This window comes from Vidua chalybeata, chromosome 5 (genome assembly GCF_026979565.1).
Source record: "Vidua chalybeata isolate OUT-0048 chromosome 5, bVidCha1 merged haplotype, whole genome shotgun sequence".
Taxonomy (NCBI): Eukaryota; Metazoa; Chordata; class Aves; order Passeriformes; family Viduidae; genus Vidua; species Vidua chalybeata.
The window spans coordinates 43104694-43123613 of NC_071534.1; the positions used below are offsets into that span (position 1 = coordinate 43104694).

An 18920-nucleotide genomic window follows, 5' to 3' on the forward strand; every position below is an offset into this window, starting at 1 on the left:
CAAAGGGGGAATGGAATTCCAGGCTTTTAGTACAGTTAATCTCTGTGTGACTAGTTGTCATTTGACTGTTATTTTACCTTTTTTGTATTAGTTATCTTTATCTAGTATAAAAGTTGCAAATTGTTTGTAAAAGCATCTTCTTATCTTCTGTGTGTCCATGGTATAGAGGGTCTTTAGGTGCCGATGTAACATAAGCTTGTGATAGTAGCAATAACACAGGGTTGGGTGGGAGTTCTGATTTCTAGTGAACATTTAAAAAATGTGAGCAATTTCTTTGCAAATCAGTTTGAAAAAAACAATACATCAGATTTGTCCAAATGAACACTTCAAAGTTAACTTGACCAGATGTGGGTTGAGTTTTCTTCCCTTTTTTTTTTTTTTTGTAAATCAGTTGAACAAGCAAGGTTTGGAAAAAAAAGACTATTATAAATAAAACATTTTTCAAAATCTCGATATGTGGTATGTTGGCAAAGTGAGAGCTTTTATTTAGAGCACTTCTGAATTAGGAAGTTTGAATCAAAAGAGCTTTGACTAAGATTTTCCCCTGCAAAATAAAAACCGTTGGCATTTTGGGTCTCCTGTGCCTATTTACCTTCCAAAGCAATCATTATTATAGTTTTCAGAAAGTTCTATTTAATGGTTCTGAGGCTTTGGATTTTTAAATAGAATTTTCTGAGGGTGCCAGAGCTGGCTTCTTGGCAGTCTGTTGATGCTGAGAACATAAGACCTCTACTTACTCGAAGACTGATGTTGTTACTTAAATACAAATCAACATGATTAATTTAATATGGAGTTGTTAACTGGAATTATGAAAGACACAAGTTGCATCATTTGTTGTAGAGGCTGAGTCATATGTTGTAATTGCTGGCTGCTTTTGTGAACTGCATACTTGTGTTTCTGTAGAACATCTGTAAGTCAGGAGATCTGTGCCCTATTTCACTCTCAGTGCAAAACCAGCTGTGGAAGTCTTATGATAGCTTCACTATTTTTGGTGTTCTTAGATGAAGTTCACAGAATGTGTTTGGAGCCTTACTATGCTCGCTGTGTTCACTGTAAATGCATGTTCATTTGTGCCAGTACGCGTGTATGTAAAAATCGTGAGATTAGCTTTTCCAAACTAGCACCTTAGTACACCTGTGATTCTCTCATGCCTGCATAATTTACAAGGTAAAGGGAAGGAAACCAGCCAAAGTACATGAGCCATGAAATTCTTTTGCAGTGGACACCTTCATGTTTGTTAGCCAACTTCCCCCATCTTCTCCAGCAGAATCCAGTGGGCAGAGGGCCTGTTGAAAATTCTTTTTCCAAAACTGAATGAAATTAGGAACTTACTACAGAACTAACTACAGAATCACAGTGTGTCACACTGTTTTGTACCGGAAGGCCAATTATCTTCTAAGAATGCAAAGGGGGAAAAAAAAGAGCAGTCAATGAGTGCAGTTGGTAAATTCCTGTTGATTTAAAGATACAGGGAAGATAAGAAATGAGGGGTAAGCATACAACCTAAGCAGGAGCAAAGTGCAGGAGTTAATAATGTTGACATTTAGCATTACGGCATTAAGAAATCAGCCCTGATTTGAGTTTATATATACAGTCTTTTGTCTTGAGCTATCATTAGATTCTGCAACAAGATGCTTTTCCATACAGAGATTTTATTTTCAACACTGAAAGCTATAAACATCATTGAAAACAAGAAATAAGTCAAAACAGATGAGCAGGAAAAAAATCAAGCCAACAATCAACCCATTTGATTTTTAGCATACTTTGGTAGCAAGGTTCAGTGACACATTGCATGACAATATAAATAGGTGTACTGAGCATCTCAGTAATGATGTCTTTATCATTACTATTACAGGAACAGTGTGCTACTGAGCACTTTCAAATTAATATAGCTTTTCTTTTTTTACAGTATAATAATACTATGCAGAAGGAGTTTTTTGTTATTTGTAGTGCTTTCTCTGTTTTACCATTGAATTTTAACCTGAAACAAGAAATATGTCTAATTCTGAAGCCCAAGAGAGTACCAAAACAAATTAGGTTTTGAATTCCATGCCTATAGTCATTTATGTTGGGAGTTTGCTCTAGGACCTTATACTGCAACTTGCCCCAACAAGTATTTTATCAAGTTGCATTTTGTTCTGTCAGAGCAGATCTTTATATGAATGAGATTCTCATGGGTTCCTTTCAGGTACAGTATGTATATATATGTATATACATATGTATGTAGATATTTGCAGGTACAGATATATGTGTTTAAATATATTTAAAAATACTGATTGACTACTGTATCATTTTAAGAGAAATTTATACTAAGTTTCAGGGTCTTCTCAGATCTTACTGTGTTCCTTACAGTTTCTTCCTAAACAATAGTTCCTGTTAAAAGGCATGTCAAAGGCATGTAGTCTGCATATAGCTGTGTGTTTTGTGTACTGATGACTGAGGTGACTGCACAGGGTGCAGTGATGGATGCCATTGCAGTGCTGAGGTCATTGCTCAGTTGTTTGGGACCATGGGGTTTTTTTTTCCTTTTCTATTTAAATCATAGGAATAACATCAGAGGTACTTCAAAAGGAAAGCTGTAAGCCAGTGTAATCTTCTTTGTAACTCCACTAACAGCTGTTCACAGAAACTCGTGGTACTTCTCTTGTTTGAATATTTCAAGCAGTTTTTTTAAAAAGAGAAAGCCAAAAAGCTTTCCAAAATGCACTGGCATTTAAGTAGCTCTTTAGTCTAGCCCACTACTGATGGAAGTGAACAGCAGTGTATTGAGAGATTGCAAAAAATACTGCTGAATTTGACTTGTGTTCCTCTTTGCTTTGTTCACAGATATTGATGAGTGTGCTGAAGGACGGCACTACTGTCGTGAGAACACCATGTGTGTAAATACACCAGGATCCTTCATGTGTGTCTGCAAAACTGGATATATACGCATTGATGATTATTCATGTACAGGTAAGAGCTGTGTATTTCTGGAAGGAAATAACAGGATGGTGGTATTTAGGAGTACTGATATGATTCTTCTAAAGTTAAGTCTTTGTTGGAGTCAGAGAACATCTAAATGATATGTTAAACAGAATAAACACCAAAATCTGGTACAGAAAGCTAATGCATTTTACAGATTTTGTGTAGGTCATATTGTTTGCCTGAAATTGTAAAGTAGGCTGGAATGTCTTATGGGTCTGCACTGTTTTGGGTGCCGATTAAAAAGGTGAAGGGAGGAGATGGAAGACAAAAATAAGCAAGCGAAAATAGTGCTGTTTTACTTGGTTTTCATGTTCCACACCAGTACAGCTTCTCTTGGTGTATATAGCAAGACTTCTGCAAACTTTGGATGGAGTTAAATTTGCTATATATTAAGAGTGGCTATGTCCTCATTCTGGACTCTCCAGGCTCAGTTCTCTCAAGTTCAGAGGGCAGGAGTTCTGCTTGCCTCGAACCACTGGACAGCATGGTCAGTCTTACCTCTGTATCTTCCCTTTTTGCTCTACTCCCAGTGGATAATTTTGGTTCATAGTGATTTTCTGTCTTCTACTCTTCTTTTATTGCAAGGTAATTTAGGATTATGGAATGAACACCGGACATCTAAAACAACCTTCTGTATCAGACCCAGGCTGACTCCAAGTGTTCCTGTATTTTTTCCTACAACATAGATAAAGAAAATATGAATCAATGATGTGACGTGTTTACTCAGTGAAAAAAATGGTATCCCTATTTTGCGTGCACAGGGTAACAAATGAGCTTTTTCTATAAAAGGCCACGTTTTTCAGGAAAGCTTTCTTGAAGCTCTTATTATCTAACAGAAATTGGCTGTAAATATATGAAAATATTTGGAATGTGAACACAGCACTGGACCTTGGTGCAGAAACAGTTCCTTCATGAACTGGCATGATTTCCTTGCCTGAACATGCACAACACTCAGGAACATGGATTTCAAATCACATCCGTGTGATTTTTGTGAATGCTGTCTTAGCTGTACTTGTCATTCCTTTCATACATCAGCAAGCCCTGTTTTACTGCAGTAGGCTCACTTCTTGAAGGCCCAAGTTATAAAGCCTGCCCACAGCAGGTCCTTACTGAAGCAGCCACTATGTTTCTGATCATTCTCTTACATTTTCCACACTCTCACTGAGTAAAGAAATTGTTTCACTACCACCTGAGGGTGAATATTGGGATTATTTTAGGACTGACTGTATCTAAATCTGTGTGATGCTTTTTCTGCTTGGCTTCCCTTAACTTTCTGTTCTGATTGAACTTTGCAAATGGTAAAGCATCACCAACTTTGCAGGGGCATTGGATGCATATAAATATAATAAAGGTAGTCCTTGAGGGTCCTCACATTGCATTCCTCATACTTGCTGAAACATACTGCTATGAAATACACAGTAGTTAAGAGCTCTAGACAGTCAAACTTCTGAAAAAGGTGTTGGAAATCCATTTTAGTTCTCACACTCCAAACTCAGTGTGGTTCCACATTTGTAAATCGTAGTTTCCTGTGAAATCAGCCTGATGGGTGACAAAATGAATTATTTATTTTCCACCTTTGTCCATCAAGCTGGAAAAAGTCAATGCTAAAAAAAGGGAATTCGATGAAAAAGTTTTGTAGAATTTCAAATCTTAGGATCTGCTAGGCCATCTGAACTGTAAGTCATGCTGTGTATGTACATCAATAACTCTGAATGTATGAGCAATGCCACTTACTATTATTTGGGATCTGGAGTTTTTCTGGAGTTACATTTTAGTGAATTTTGGATACAGGCAATGATGAGGATACAGTCCCTGCTGGATGGTAGAATTTCAATGAATGGTGACCTAACATCACAAAGTGTATATGTCACAAAATAACTGCATTATTTGTTCTGGTTCCACAACTATTGTGTGAGCACCTCCAGTGGAGGCGCTGGTTCATTAATTAAGTTACTATGTATTCAGGACTCTGTTGGTGGGATTGTATAGTATGCACTTCTGTCCAAATATCTCAGTACTCATGTACAGACTCCAGTGCACTTTGAATTTTGCAATAAATGTAGTTATTCAACCCGCTTTTTCCCTCTGCAGAGTTTAAAGTTCTTAGCAAGTCTCTCTTTGCCTTATTGGCAATTCTGGCTTTAACTTGCCAGCTGAAATATCAAGGAAACTGAGGAGGAGGCTGATTTTTAATCCAGTTCAGGAATAACAAGAATAGGGCAAACAAGCAACAATTGACCCTTTTGTGTTACTAAGTGTTAAAATTCTTAAAATATATTTCAGGTCACAGTTACTTGTAATGCTGTGTAATTGAATCCAGTTATGGAATTGTAGTTGTGCATAAAATAGCTGACACTGTAAACTGGAGAGGAAGCTCTGGTAACACATCCTTTGGAATATTACTAAGCAGGAAAAAAATGTTCTGTAGCTTGGCATTAATATGTCATTGTTTGCACAGGATAGCTGAAGCCCAGGAAGATGTTGAAAAATTATATGTGGACCTTGATTAGGCAGGTTATGATGTGATGTCCACAGCTTGCTGGCAGACTAACATACCTTCTTGTTCCATCCTATGAACGTACATATAATTTAGCAATCATTGATCAAAATAGAAAAGAGCCATAAAATCAGTGACATTGAAGAGTTTTTCTCCTGTACGAGACATTTGAAAAGAAATCTGTGCTATCGATCTCTGTCAGAGTCGTGCACACAAAGGACTGATATAAACAGCCTGTATCTGCTTCCAGAACAGCTCCAGTTTCTTTTGTCCTGGCATGTTTATTGCAAGTTTTACAATAGATCTGAATTACATTTTTATTTTCACAACAAAGGATGTAATGAAGACATCAATTTCAGGTATTGTTATTTGTATTCATAGCAGAACCAAGATTCTCCGGGTTAGATTGAGTTAGTCACAACCATGTTTACACAGAAATCTGTTGTTCATGACTGATTTTTATGTTCAGAAATCAATCATAGCTATGAGAAGGAGAGACAACTTCTAAGTTGAACCCATATGCCAAATGGGTGCACAAACTGCAAATTAAACTCATAAAAATATGCCTTGGGCTACTATGCTTTGGTATCCTACAATGATATCTCAATCCCCTTCCACTTTGCTTTCCAGAACCTGGAATGTAATGATGTTGTGTAAGGGGAAGAAAGGTAGATAATGGCATGAGTCTCTGCTGGAGTAGTTTTATATGTACACTGGTATGCTGCTGTACCATCACTGTTAGCTGGGATCAGATCAGGATGCTTTAATTATTTTCTGAAATAATAACATTCACATCTTTACTTTGCATGGGATTACAGAAATGCGTGTGCTGTTTTATTTGCTTTAAAAAAGAAAGTTTTATTGCTGGAAACAAGGAAGAACCCAGTGTCACCTCCAGTCTTTCAGGCTGCTTTGTAATTTGCAGTTGGTAGCATTGCTCTGAGCAGCATAGTGGATGTCTTTTCCTCCACAATTTATTACGGGAGAGGTTAGGAAATGAGAGATGAGAGATCTCTTTTTCACACTCGGCTCTAACAATGAAAAGTTTATACCAGCCATAGTGAACGGTCAGTCAAGTTTAGTCTCAACAATTGTCTTTAGTTTTCTGCATAGGGACCACTCACCTAACTGAGTAACCCTACAAGAAGTGAACAAAAGATGCAAGACCCTGTGAGACTTAGTGCCTCCTCTGTAGACTGTATTAAGGCAGAGGAAAGTGCATTCCCTGATCTGGAGAAGCCATGGATTTTCTGAGCCCCAGATGACTTTTAAAGCTCTGCTTATGTGCCTTTTATTTATTTATTTTTTTTTTGCTTTCCATTTGGCATAAAAGGGGAAAGTTGCTCTGATGGAAGTGCTGGTGGTGTGCTCTGCCTCTCCTGGGGTTTGGAGTCACTAAGATGATGTGGGTGAGGTAATGCAACTGATGTTACCCTCCCAGAGACCTCCTCCCCGGGGGGCTGTCTCATGTTTCACATTTGATGGTACTGGAGGGGAAGGTGTGGGTGCTCTCAAGGAGTACCCTAGGACTTTATATTCAGTTCTTCCTGTCCATGTGGTCTGGGCAAGGTGATAAATGACTGATTGGAAGAAGGGCATATGAAGTGTTAGTATAGAAGCCAGAATCTTTGAATTAATGTTTGTACATGCGGTTTTCTAGGTTGTATGAAAGTATGTATTACATATTTCTGGTAGTTTTTTTTTATGTTTGTGTTTTGTGGTTTGTTAGGGATTAGTTTTGGGGTAAAAAAAACCCAAAAAGAGAAGTGAGTAATCTACAACTTTGTACTACAGCAGTGAGACTTTGCAATTGTGCTGTACTTTGGCAGAAAATACATGTGACTTCTTAACTGATTAATTATTAAAAGCACACTGGGCATGTTGCAAATTGTGGGCTACTTCTTCCAAGCATGCTCTGGACACATTAGCAATGATGTCCATTTGAGCTGTGTGGGATCACTGCCAAATGTGGAACTGGATGCTCACGTATGTGTTTTAAGTATCTGCAGATCATATAATGTTTTTTCATAACCACTTTTGTCAATCCATTTCAGATTATTTTGTGTTTCCTTTTAATTTTAACTTTAGCCAAGTCATGCTGATTTTTTTGCCAGAAGATTTGGCAAACCAAGTGGAGATTTTAAGTCTGTGAGGCCATTATTGTACATTATAGCCTGGTACCATCATGTTTGTGCTCTTGGGTTTATTTTCTGACTTGTAAAGAAAATGGTGAAGGATTTTTATATAACATCTCATCACTATGTTGGGTACATTTGGGTTTTTTTTTCTTCAGAGTCAAAATAGAAGAGATTAAGTAGTTCTTTAGAATCATGGAATCATAGAATGGTTTGGGTTGGAATAGACTTTGAAGACCATTTAGTTCCACCCTTCTGCCATGGAAAAGGACAGTTTCCACTAGATCAAGTTGCTCAAAGCCCACAGCTTTGGTCTTTGGCCTTTTTGACGTGATCATATGGAAAAATCTACTCAAAGCAACGAGGAATATGTTGAATTCACCAAGAGATAACTAGCTGTATCCAGCTGGACCTTCCTCCTCCTCTTCTACCTCAGCTTATGTGTCTTTCTGAGTCTCAGAGATTTTCCTAACAACATTTTTCTGAAAATGGTGTCAATGCATTCAGCAGCATTTAATTTTTTTTCTGCGGTAGCTTCTCACAGTAAACTGAAGTCTAATAATAGTTTTCACATAAATTATCAAGAAACATGGTTGTAGTAAGTTGAGTGACACCTGAAATGTTAATTCTTGGGAATACTGGCAGCTCTACGTGTTTTGCAAATCAAATTAAATCACAAATCTGTTGCAAATTGGAAGGAATTCCAAGATCAACATTAAAATAATTAAGAGTCTGGGGAGATTGATTTGACATATGGAAAAGATTTAAGGAGAAAACTACACATTTAGTTGCATAACAATGATGAATGTGCATAAAGTGGGGATTATGATAACAGTAATACTAATTAATAATTACTTGAGAGGTTTCAATAGTAAGAGGGAAATGTAGAGGAAAGTACCGACCTGCAGATACATGGCCAGTACCTTTTGACATTAGTTTTTCAAGTCTGGCCCATACTCTTTACTCTCTAATGATCCTGTGGGATGACTGGAAAAATTCATCTGCATAGAAAACTGATTGCCACGCTTAGCCCATTCAGATCTCACATGTCTGATACTCTTTTGTCCACCTTTCTGCCATTTTTCCCATGCAGCAATTAATGTTTTCCAATTAGCTACATAGGTGCGATTTATTTTGCATTTCCTTTGGCCATAGCAATCAAAACTGCGTCTTTCCTAAGCTCTCCTGTTTGGCTCTATTCTTCTAGCTATCTGACTTATAAACAACCTACACATCTGCTTGGATTTCAGCTAATGCCACCAGTGATGTCCGTGCTTAAGAAAGATAGGTTTTGGTTTGGTATTTTGCTCCTTTTTTTCTCATATAGTGTGTAGCCAAAGTTTGAGTCTTGCCTCCTTCTCATTAATGCATTAAATTCATTAATACGTAGTTTACAACAGAACTCTTCTGAGGGTGCTTACGAGAAAACAGAGGCACTGTCTTTGCAGTGCAAATGCAGCCCATCCTCATCCCCTAAAGGCAGATGCCTCCACTTTGGGAACCAGCAGTTTGGTATCTGGAAGGACTTGAAAATTCCAGTTATAAAGACCTGTAATTTTGTTGGAATTACAGATCATACAATTTGTTATTCGGATGCCCAGATTATCAGGACGTCAGCTTTTTGCCCAGTTGTTATCCTCTGTTTCTTGCAAACTACATTTATTTTTGAGGGGAAATACAGTCCCTGTCACATGGGGTTTTTTATTAACATAGTACTCTGACACACTTTGGAAAAATGATTCCTCTTGGCATCTAGAAACTCAAGTTCATAAAAGTGCATCTGCCTCTGGGCTTCTGTTCAGATTTCATTGGTTTATTTTTAACTTATAAATCCATCAATTGTTTGGGACATAAACAGTCTGAGAAATTTCATTCTTTTTTCTATACTGTGCAGTAGAAGTGATGTTTAATGGCAGGGGTATTTGAGAAAAAGTTTTGTTGAATTTCTTGTGAGAATGCTGAAGGTAAAATCCATCTTTATTCCCTAGACCACATACCAGTTCACATATTCAGGAAAAGTTCATTTCTGTGTTCTGATGTGGGGTGGAAAATGGTTTTGTACCAGTGTACCTTGGTAGGATTTCAGCTAGCTGTGAAGCATGGGTATTTTCCAATATCATGTATTGCTAGCTTTTTTTTCCCAACTGAATATTTCATATCCCACAAATGAGTTCTGAGAACTGCAAAGAAATACCTTTATGTATTTAAAATGATAAATAAAATCTAGCTCACATGTGAGGCATGTGTGCTGTGTTTTAGCACCAACACTAACATCTTCTAAGAGTAATGTAGTTTTCTGAGTTTCCATGGACAAAAGCTAGGGTAAGACTGAAGTAATCCAGAGCTGAATGAAGTCATCTATCTTCGGTTTAAAGTTGCATGCTTGTTCTCAGTTAAAAGTATAAAATTTGCCTGCTATTTCAGACACACAAGTGTATCCACAAGTCATCCTGAAGATAATAAGAACTGATAGTGCTTAGTACATTGGTAAATGAGACCACATTTTAATAAGTGACTAAATATGGCCTCAACTTTATTCAGCACTGCTGTATGCCCTTTACCCTTCATTGCTTCAAAGAAGTTAAAAAACCAGAATGTTACCTCAGAGGAGTCATAGGCTTATAGTGTCCCAACTTGGCTACTTGAAAATGCTGTAATGTGAGACATGATAACAATAAAAAAGCTAATTTCTTCCTGTTTATTTCCCTTGACTTATTTGTGATGAATTCAGCAACATTCAAGTCTTCCTCAAGTTCTGCATCTTATAGAGGAGCTGAGTTCATTGACAGTGCTTAAATAAGAGCAGAATAATTGCTCAGTGCGAGAGACAGAGCAATAAACAAGCATACTGACAGGGGATGGCTGTACCATCACTGTACTGACATACCAGAGCTTGAGTAAGGAAATGTTTTAGTCAGCAAACCACCAGAGAATATAGTGATGTGGGCAAATAAATAATCCGAATCCCCATCTCCAATTTTGGTTACACCCCCACCCCACTTATGCTAGAAGTAATGTGTACATGCATTATCACACAGAGCAATGCAAACTCCTCAGAGGCAATGGTGTCCAGCTATACTGCCAGGGTAGCTATTAGTAATAAGCACTGTAGAAGTCAGCTTGTGTGCATGGAGCATTTTTAACTCAAAGCCTATTTGATTCTGGTTTCTATTACTTGGCCCAGTTTCCATTCTGCTTTATAGTATGTCAGCCTACATAAAGCTCTCAATCTTCTTTGAGGATAAATTCTCTCCAATATCCACTTCCTAGCGGTACGATAATTCACAAAGCTAATAAAGGAATGATCGCTCAGACTGAGCTTGTTGCTATGCGACCACATTACTAAGATAACAACAGAAGTAATTTTTATACATCTGCTGTATCTTATACAACTGAACTCAATTATGCTTTATTTGGATTGAGTCAGGTTATCCTCAGCAACTTAGTTTGGAGTCTGTTTCAACTTGGAAGGAGAACTTTTTTTTTTCCTAGAGGATACCTTTTAGGTCCCATCTTCTCCTTGGTTACTGACCCAGTTCATGACAACTGTTCATCTGGCTATGCAATTATAGCAGGATGGATTTCTTAGCTGATCAAAATCCACCACATTTTTAAAGGATCCTTGGTAGAACATGGTTTGAGTTGTTAAACAGAAAATGTATTCCCTTGACAAAGATGTGAATGTATGATTTTCAGTACTAAATACTTAATTCTTTTACATAAATCACTTTTTAACCAAATATATATTTATTTGATATATGTGTGTGTGCGTGTATATGCTTATCTATGTATCTATCAATGCATTATATAGCATGGATTCCCTATTGACCTTGGGGGCAAAGGCTGGTAAAAGGTATTATATCAAAAGCAGTCTATTTTGCATTTCTACAATTTCTGTATTCGGTTTAAAATTTATCTTTCTGTTGAAGCATACATCAGAATTAATTATTTTGTTTTACAAGGAATATATTTTGCATTCTTTGTGCAATGAGGAATTTTTCAATATATTAAAGGAATTCTAGATATCAACTTGAGAATATGCTTTGCTTACAACTAACTCAGAAAAGAGTGAAACCTTTTTTTTTTTGTAATTTTTTTTAATGTAGAAAATTGACATTACAATATTTCCAAGCATTGATGTTGCTTGATATTTATATCACAGCATTAGGACAAACATCCAGTGTACCTCCTTTTCCTTGGTGTTGTGAAGCACTCTACAGCTTTTCAATCATTCAGCATCCCTCGTCAGCTTCCACAGTGCAGTTATGTGCTGTGTCAGTACAATATGATTGGAAGGTAGAAGTGTAGGAGTATAGCAAAATTAACACAGTATATTATAAAAATAGAAAATCTGACAAATCATGCAGCACTAAGTGAACTATTAATTCCTAAGGTAATTACATTGACTCTTTATGTTAGAATTCTACTGACGTTGCCGCAGGAGGTTGCATTTAGTTTGCAATTAAGATACCCTAATGTACATCTCTTTATCTAAGCTCTCATTCTGATCAACAGAGATCAAGAATTCAGCTGGACCCAGCTCAGTTGTCTATTTACAGGTTCGAGGCAATCATTATGATAGGATTAGCAGATCCAGTCCAAGACCTTGATTCATTGCAGCGTGACATCCCTTCACAGCTGGACCTCCCCTGGCCTGTCCTCCTGTGGATGATCACAGGCTGTGACAGATAGACTGCAATGATCAGGAAACACAGTAGGCAGCCTTGAGGACAGTTTGTTTGAAGTCATAAGGATCTTTCTGGCTCAGGAGATGGGAATCTGCTGCTGTCTCACTGAGCAAGCCAGAAGCGAGGGAAGTTGGATGGCTCACATCTATCATGTCTGAGCCAGCTGGTGATTGCCTTCATGCCGGGAGAGTGTTGCCTGTTCTCAGAGGGACTCCAGCCAAGGTCAGTGAGAGACTGGAGCTACTGCATGAAGCAAGACAGTTTTTAAAAAAGGAACAGTGGAGTTATTTAAGGTTATGTGATCATGCTGTATTGAAGTCAGTGGTTTTCTATGCATTAACAGTAAAATAAGTTGTCTATAGCCATGATACCATTTAGCTGGGATTTAAGGGTCGTGGATACTACTGGCAGTATATGAATATCATGTATGTCTTTTGGAATTCTAGCATCAAAACACATTTCTAATCTAAGACAACACAGTTTTTAGAAAAGACAGAGGGTAAGAAAGCTAACTTCCAACACTGATAAGGGGAAACATAATATTTTTTAATATTGTCCAGGGCTTCAGAAGCCTTTTCTTTTAATATTATAGTTGCAAGTTTTTTTCTTTGAATGAATATGGAAGATTCCTGTTCTGACAGATAGGAATTTCTGAATTATTTCCGTTCAGACAATCTTTGCCATGGAAACCTTTAATTCTTTACAGTTTGATTCCTACTGCATGCCACATGGCATATTTTCTAATCACTGACTCCTGAAACAACTTAAAAGTGTTCTTTGTTTTTCATGAAATGTTTATGAGAGATGAATCTGCTTTATGATAATGGAAGACTATTTCATTAATTCCTATTTTATACTGTCAGTCATTGCAATTTAGTATGTCATCTTCTGTGACAGTTTGTCTCTGCAATAGTTCTCTATCAATATTGCTACCTTTTGTCAGTCTTTTGGACTGATGATTATCAACTTAAAAAACCTTGTACTTCACCATACCAAACTGCATTCTTGTAGTAGAGACTCCTTGATCACAGCAGGAGTTGCATCCTTCCTAGTCCTTCTTTGCACACAGAATTATGCTGAAGTCTACCTTGAAATGCACAAAGTAAACATACTGGATTTATCCACTTCACTGACTTACCCAATGTCTGTGTTCCTATGTGTATTCCCAAAGAGTGGCTTATATGTTTAGCTTTGCATGTAACTTCTGGTTAACACTGAAATGTGCTGATGATTCTGCAGCCAGGCTGTGGTAGGTCATGCATGAATGCATAGTGTGCAAGTCAAACTCTCACTTCCACTGCCCTTCTAATTTTGTCTAAAACTAGTTTCAGTTCCTGTATTTGCTCTGTCGGTGTTTGCCTGCTCATGTAAATGAATAAAGGCAACAGAGTATTTGGCAAGACCTCTCTACAGCGCTTAAAAAGAAGGAGTAAATACTACCTACTGAGATAATACGTTGGCCATCCTTAGGGTTGTGATCTGCTAATACTCCTAGGAAGACAGGTGAAATCATCATCAGTAACTTGAAAAAATCACATTGATACAAAGAAAAGTATTGCTATCTGTGTTGTGCTGCTGTACAATATAATCCTAAGGGGTCGGGGTGAAAATTCACTTTTGTTAGTGAAGTTGCATTAATGAGGTAATGTTTCTGAAAGTACTGTGTCTATAAAAGATACTTTATATTTTTCCTGAGGACATTATCAATACACAAAACTCACAGAACTGTTCTGTCTTGTTTTTCAGGAACGGTAATCAATTTACCTTCTTGAAACCATGCCCTTTACTGTTCATGTAATCAGTTGTGCAAAAATTGACATACCCCCCCTACCTCATCAGATAACAAAAAAACCATTGAGTATATCAACGTTTCTATCAAGGACCAAGAGCTCTGTCAACAAGCTTAGCAATAAAATAGGAAGCTGCTTCAATAAATGGTTCGCGGGAGTTTTTGTGGGAGTATCTTTTCATTCTGAAAAGCTTCCAAATCATCTCAAAAAGACAGTATCTGCTTCTTTGTCGTTACATGCTGCAGTCTTTGCACATCCTCTAAAATATATCCTTTGGAGAAATGGTGCAAGGAACTGTATGTATTTCATATTTTCAAAGTAAGAGGTATTCCAGAGAAAACGCATGCAGTGAGCTAGCTTTATTAGCCTGTAACTCACATTGCTCAAAATCAAAAGTCACTGTTGTCTTCTATAGCTACTCTTTAAAACTGTCACAAAAAGTGTCGTGGTTTTTTCCTCTGTTATTAAGCTTGTGCCTGCTCTGCTCTGTCCCTGATAACATCTCACAGCATTTATTTAGAGAAGGTGCATTTTCATAGGGGTGCTGGCATTGCGCCAGTATCAAACCATGACAAAAAGCAATTAGAATTAAGTATATAAATGTTTTATCCTTTTGTTTTTTCAATTCATGTTTTGCTTTAGTAATAAGCATTTTCAAAAAAATCAATGTCCTTATTTATTTAGATTTTATTCCTTCATTATATTCACCTGTTTGTGTCTCCCTTCCAATTTACATTGAATGGGGCACAGAATTTAATCACGCATAGTTATTTTCTAACGCAAAATAATATTTCAGTGGTAGACTGCTTAATCATGCAATAAAAAATGAATTTATACTATCCCAAATATCTGTCTTGGCAGATATTTGAACTAATTTGTAAATACTTTGTAAGTTAATGTCCAAGCCACATGGAAATGGAGATTTGGACTCGACTGACAAAGATAAGCAGCTCTGAGTCACACAGACCAATCACCAGGAAAAATATATTGTCAGCAAGAGTAATTACAGCAGGTAATTGTGTCATTTACCCTGTTACAGATGAGTAAATGTGATGAGTTTGGAACACACCAGCTGTCACACATTGTTTACTTTGACGTTTAGGATTTGGAAACCTTTAGTAGACAGTGCTTTTTAAGAAACAAAACTAAAGGTTTCACGCTGCTTAAAGCAGGGATAAATGGCCAGTGTTACTCAAGATAAGATTGATTTCTAGAAAGGTGAGCACTCATCTATAGTATCTGTTCAAATGTGTTTTTAAAACTTTGGAGTGTACAAATATTTGGAAAGAAAAGTGTGTTACCTTGTTCCTAACCCTTCAGAAGGTGAAATTGGGTGAACTTAAATTCTGTCTGCATCATTTTAATGCCTGAGAAGTAAGTAAAGTTGGTGGTGGTGGTAGTCTGAACAGATATTACAGTCTGCTTTGAATACCCCGGGTTTACCTTAATGCACCTTCCATAGGATAGGCTTAGTCTTAGATTGAAGTACTCCAGAGTTGTTCACAGCATCTCTGCTTAAATCCTAACTTTTCCAAGGAGCAGACTTGTGAAGGAAGTTGGGTTACAGAGTTGAAGTCATTCTGGGATGATAGTAATAGCAGCAAAATGGAATATCTGGTCAAAGTTTACTTTCTTCTTAACTTCATTGATTCTAAATTCATATTTTGATTTTTTGAGACCTGAACTGTAGACTTCATATCTGTGGTTTTGCTTGTTAGAGCTGTGCAACTTTTTGTTAGAATCAATTCTGGAAGCTCTGCAGGTTATCTTCTGGCATCAAGGGCTCTATCTGAACTGCAGCAGCCAGGAGCACTTCATGGCTTTCAAAGTCAGGTGTGTGTGTTAGCTCCTCCCTGATACTGCACGGTGGTGAGGACTGGCTGTACCATTCTCCCCAAATGCTTTTGTGTCTAGGGAAGGCAGCTGGCATGCACTGTTCATGAAGGATACATTTGCTGTGCTGTTTTGGTGCACCTCTGTAAACTATCACGGGGGATGCATGCTAGGGAAAATTGGGGGTGTCACTGGAGATGGCATCAAGGCTGACCAAAGGGAAAAGCAGCAATATTGCTTTACCTTACCATCACTGAAGTATAACTTCATCCCCGTTTTCAAATAGAGAACTCTTCAAAATCAGGTGAGCAACACTTAAAGAAGGCCTCCTCTCCCTAAAGAGCTCAAGCATCTTGTCTTATCAAAAATAGTGCTGTCCTTGATATACAGTGAATGATCTGAGTGTCTGAGTCACAGCACTGTCAGGGAAATGAGAGGAACTGCTTCATGCGTTAAGAATCTCTCTGCTGCATGAGAAGAAAGAAAAAAAGCCCATTTGTTTCCCAACATTTATGGTTAGGTGAGTTGCTCCAGATTCCTGCAGACAAGAGCAGGATCAAAGCAACAGCAGCATTTCATCCACCACTGTGGTGCCTCTCATTTTCTTTGCCAGGCAAGTGCTGACTTAGGTAATGGTGCTGTGATGTTATAACTGATTTTCCAGGAGTCTCTGAAATGTGTTGACAAACCCTGGACACAATGCTATTTAAAAAGAATAGAAGCAGCATCAGCTGTTTCTAGAGAGTTTTGAGAATGTTATTGTTCTCTGGCAGTTTTGATTGCTGAAACACCTTTCTTCTATCACTTTGTGCATATCCACCTTCTGTTAACTTTGTGCTGAGAAGGTGTTCAGAGGTGTTTTTATGGAGCCTTCTGGTCATGTGCGTAATCTCTAAATTGTTACTAATGAAATATGAGAACAGGCAGCAAGTTACCAGCCTCAACAGCAGTCAGGTTACTTTACAGCTTTTATTTGTGTAACAGAAATATGTGTGGGAGGGAGGCCAAATATCCAACGGGTATCTATTACTAGTGGCAGACTTGTAATAACATGGAGCCTTTTAGTTAGGAAACAGTAAATAAAAGGGTTGGAATTAAAAGAATTAAAATAAACATTTTTCAGTTGGCTGAGGAAATTGTATTTGCAGCTCTAGTCTAGCTGTTCTACTAGCAATAAAGTAGGGAGCACCACTAGAGATGCAGAATTTGCTGTCATCACTTTTGACCACATAATAGAAGATTCTGAAAGCATCAGTTTATCATAAGTGTCTGGGAAGTTTTGTATACAATAAAAGTTGGAATTAAGTAAGATTTACCTAGGAATACCTAGAAATAAATAGTGCATTTGGCTAGATTAACCAAAAAAAAGAGGAAAAAAAGAGATGAATCTGTGGAGAGAATCTAGAAAGTGTACTCAATGTACCTTTTAAAAGATAGAAATCTCATTTTAAAATGTCAGTGGTAAAATATACTAAGAGATCAGTTTGAATTAAGCCAGAGAAGAAGTGGGTGACAAGGTCCTTGTCAAGGTCTAGACTGAAATCTCTTAAGGTGGGATTTTCAAAATAATTTTGCATTTATGCTACAATCCTGCTATTGTAATCAGTAGGAGTTACAGATGTTCCTTTAGGGGAAACAGCTGAGTCTCTGCTAAATGCTTCCCTTAAACTTTTCTGTTCAAGAGGGAATATAGAAAATGGCAGACTTGAAAGAAAGTGGAGATAAATTAAAGCTTTTTTAACTTTAGCTGTCAGGCAAAATATTTTTTAATATATTTACTCTGCCTAACTGGTTGAAAAGTATAAAAATTACAGGATGTTACATGGAGTAACACTGATTAATATTGCAATAGAAGCCTCCATGAGATTAGTGTATTTTGTAAAAATGTGTATCATTCCATGAAATTGGAAATTACAAAACACATTTTTAAGGAAGATGAATCTTAGGTGGGTTTAACAAAGTTGAAGTGATTTGATGAAGAGCTGTAGAGGAAGATGGAGGGAATAAGGGTAGGCCTGCCATGAAATATGTATTTTATCCATCAGCTTGTCTTTTTTGTCTCAAACCATGAGTTTTACGGCTTTTGCCTTTCTGATTCTGTCCCTTATCCTGCTGTGGGAGGGAGCAAGCAGCTGCTCTACAGAAATTATCATTTATGACTGCACTGAAGAAAGAAGTAGAAAATGAGGACCAAGAACAGCATGGATACCTGGGAATAGATGAAGATAAAAATCAGTCTAGTAACAGGATTAGCAGGGAACAAACTCTTGTAGACCTGGCTTTTGGTGTCCCCAGCTTTGAACTGAAGCTGCTGGTAGTCATTAATGATTAATGTCTCCAGCATTAACTAAGGATAAACTTTGTGATGGTAACTCTATGAGTAATTAAAACACAAGTTCTATTTTGCATTTAAATTAAGAAATATCTATAGAAAAAAAACGAATTGGGGAATATTAATCAAAAATTTAAACATAAATATATGAAAAATACAAAATTATAGACTCTTTCAGGGTGCAAAGTCCTTTAAGATCATCAAGTCCAACGCAGCACTGCCAAGTCCACCACTGAATTATGTCCCTAAGTGCCATATATACATGTCGTTTAAATGCCTCCAGGGATGGTTGCTCAAACGCTTCACAGGGCAGCCTGTTCCAGTGCTTGACAGCCCTTACAATGAAGAATATTTTCTAGTATCCAGTCTAAACCTCCAAGCCCAACTTGAGGCCAATTTCTCTTGTCCTGTTGCCTGCTACTTTGGAGATGAGACTGAGCCCTCACCTGTGTACTACCTCCTGTCAGGTGGTTGTGGAGAAGGTCCTCCTGGGCGTCATTTTGTTCAGGCTAAACAATCCCAGTTCCCTGAGACACTCCTCATAAGACTTGTTCTCTGGTCCCTTTACCAGTTTCAGTGCCCTTCTTTGGACACTTTCCAGCAAATAGTTCAATAAATTTACAGCATTTGCTCTTTAAAAATAGTGTGCATATATTGCGATTTAAATTAATTCTGCCAATT

At 37.5% G+C, this 18920-nt stretch overlaps 1 protein-coding gene across 2 annotated transcripts in view; it reads left to right on the forward strand.

Annotated features, from left to right (window-relative positions):
* Nucleotides 1–18920, forward strand: part of NELL2 (neural EGFL like 2) — a 133837-nt gene that overhangs the window by 71672 nt on the left and 43245 nt on the right. For both annotated transcript variants that reach the window (XM_053943717.1, XM_053943718.1), the window contains exon 13: nt 2827–2952. In XM_053943717.1, coding sequence (XP_053799692.1) covers nt 2827–2952 — 126 coding nt within the window. The remainder of the gene's footprint in view (nt 1–2826; nt 2953–18920) is intronic.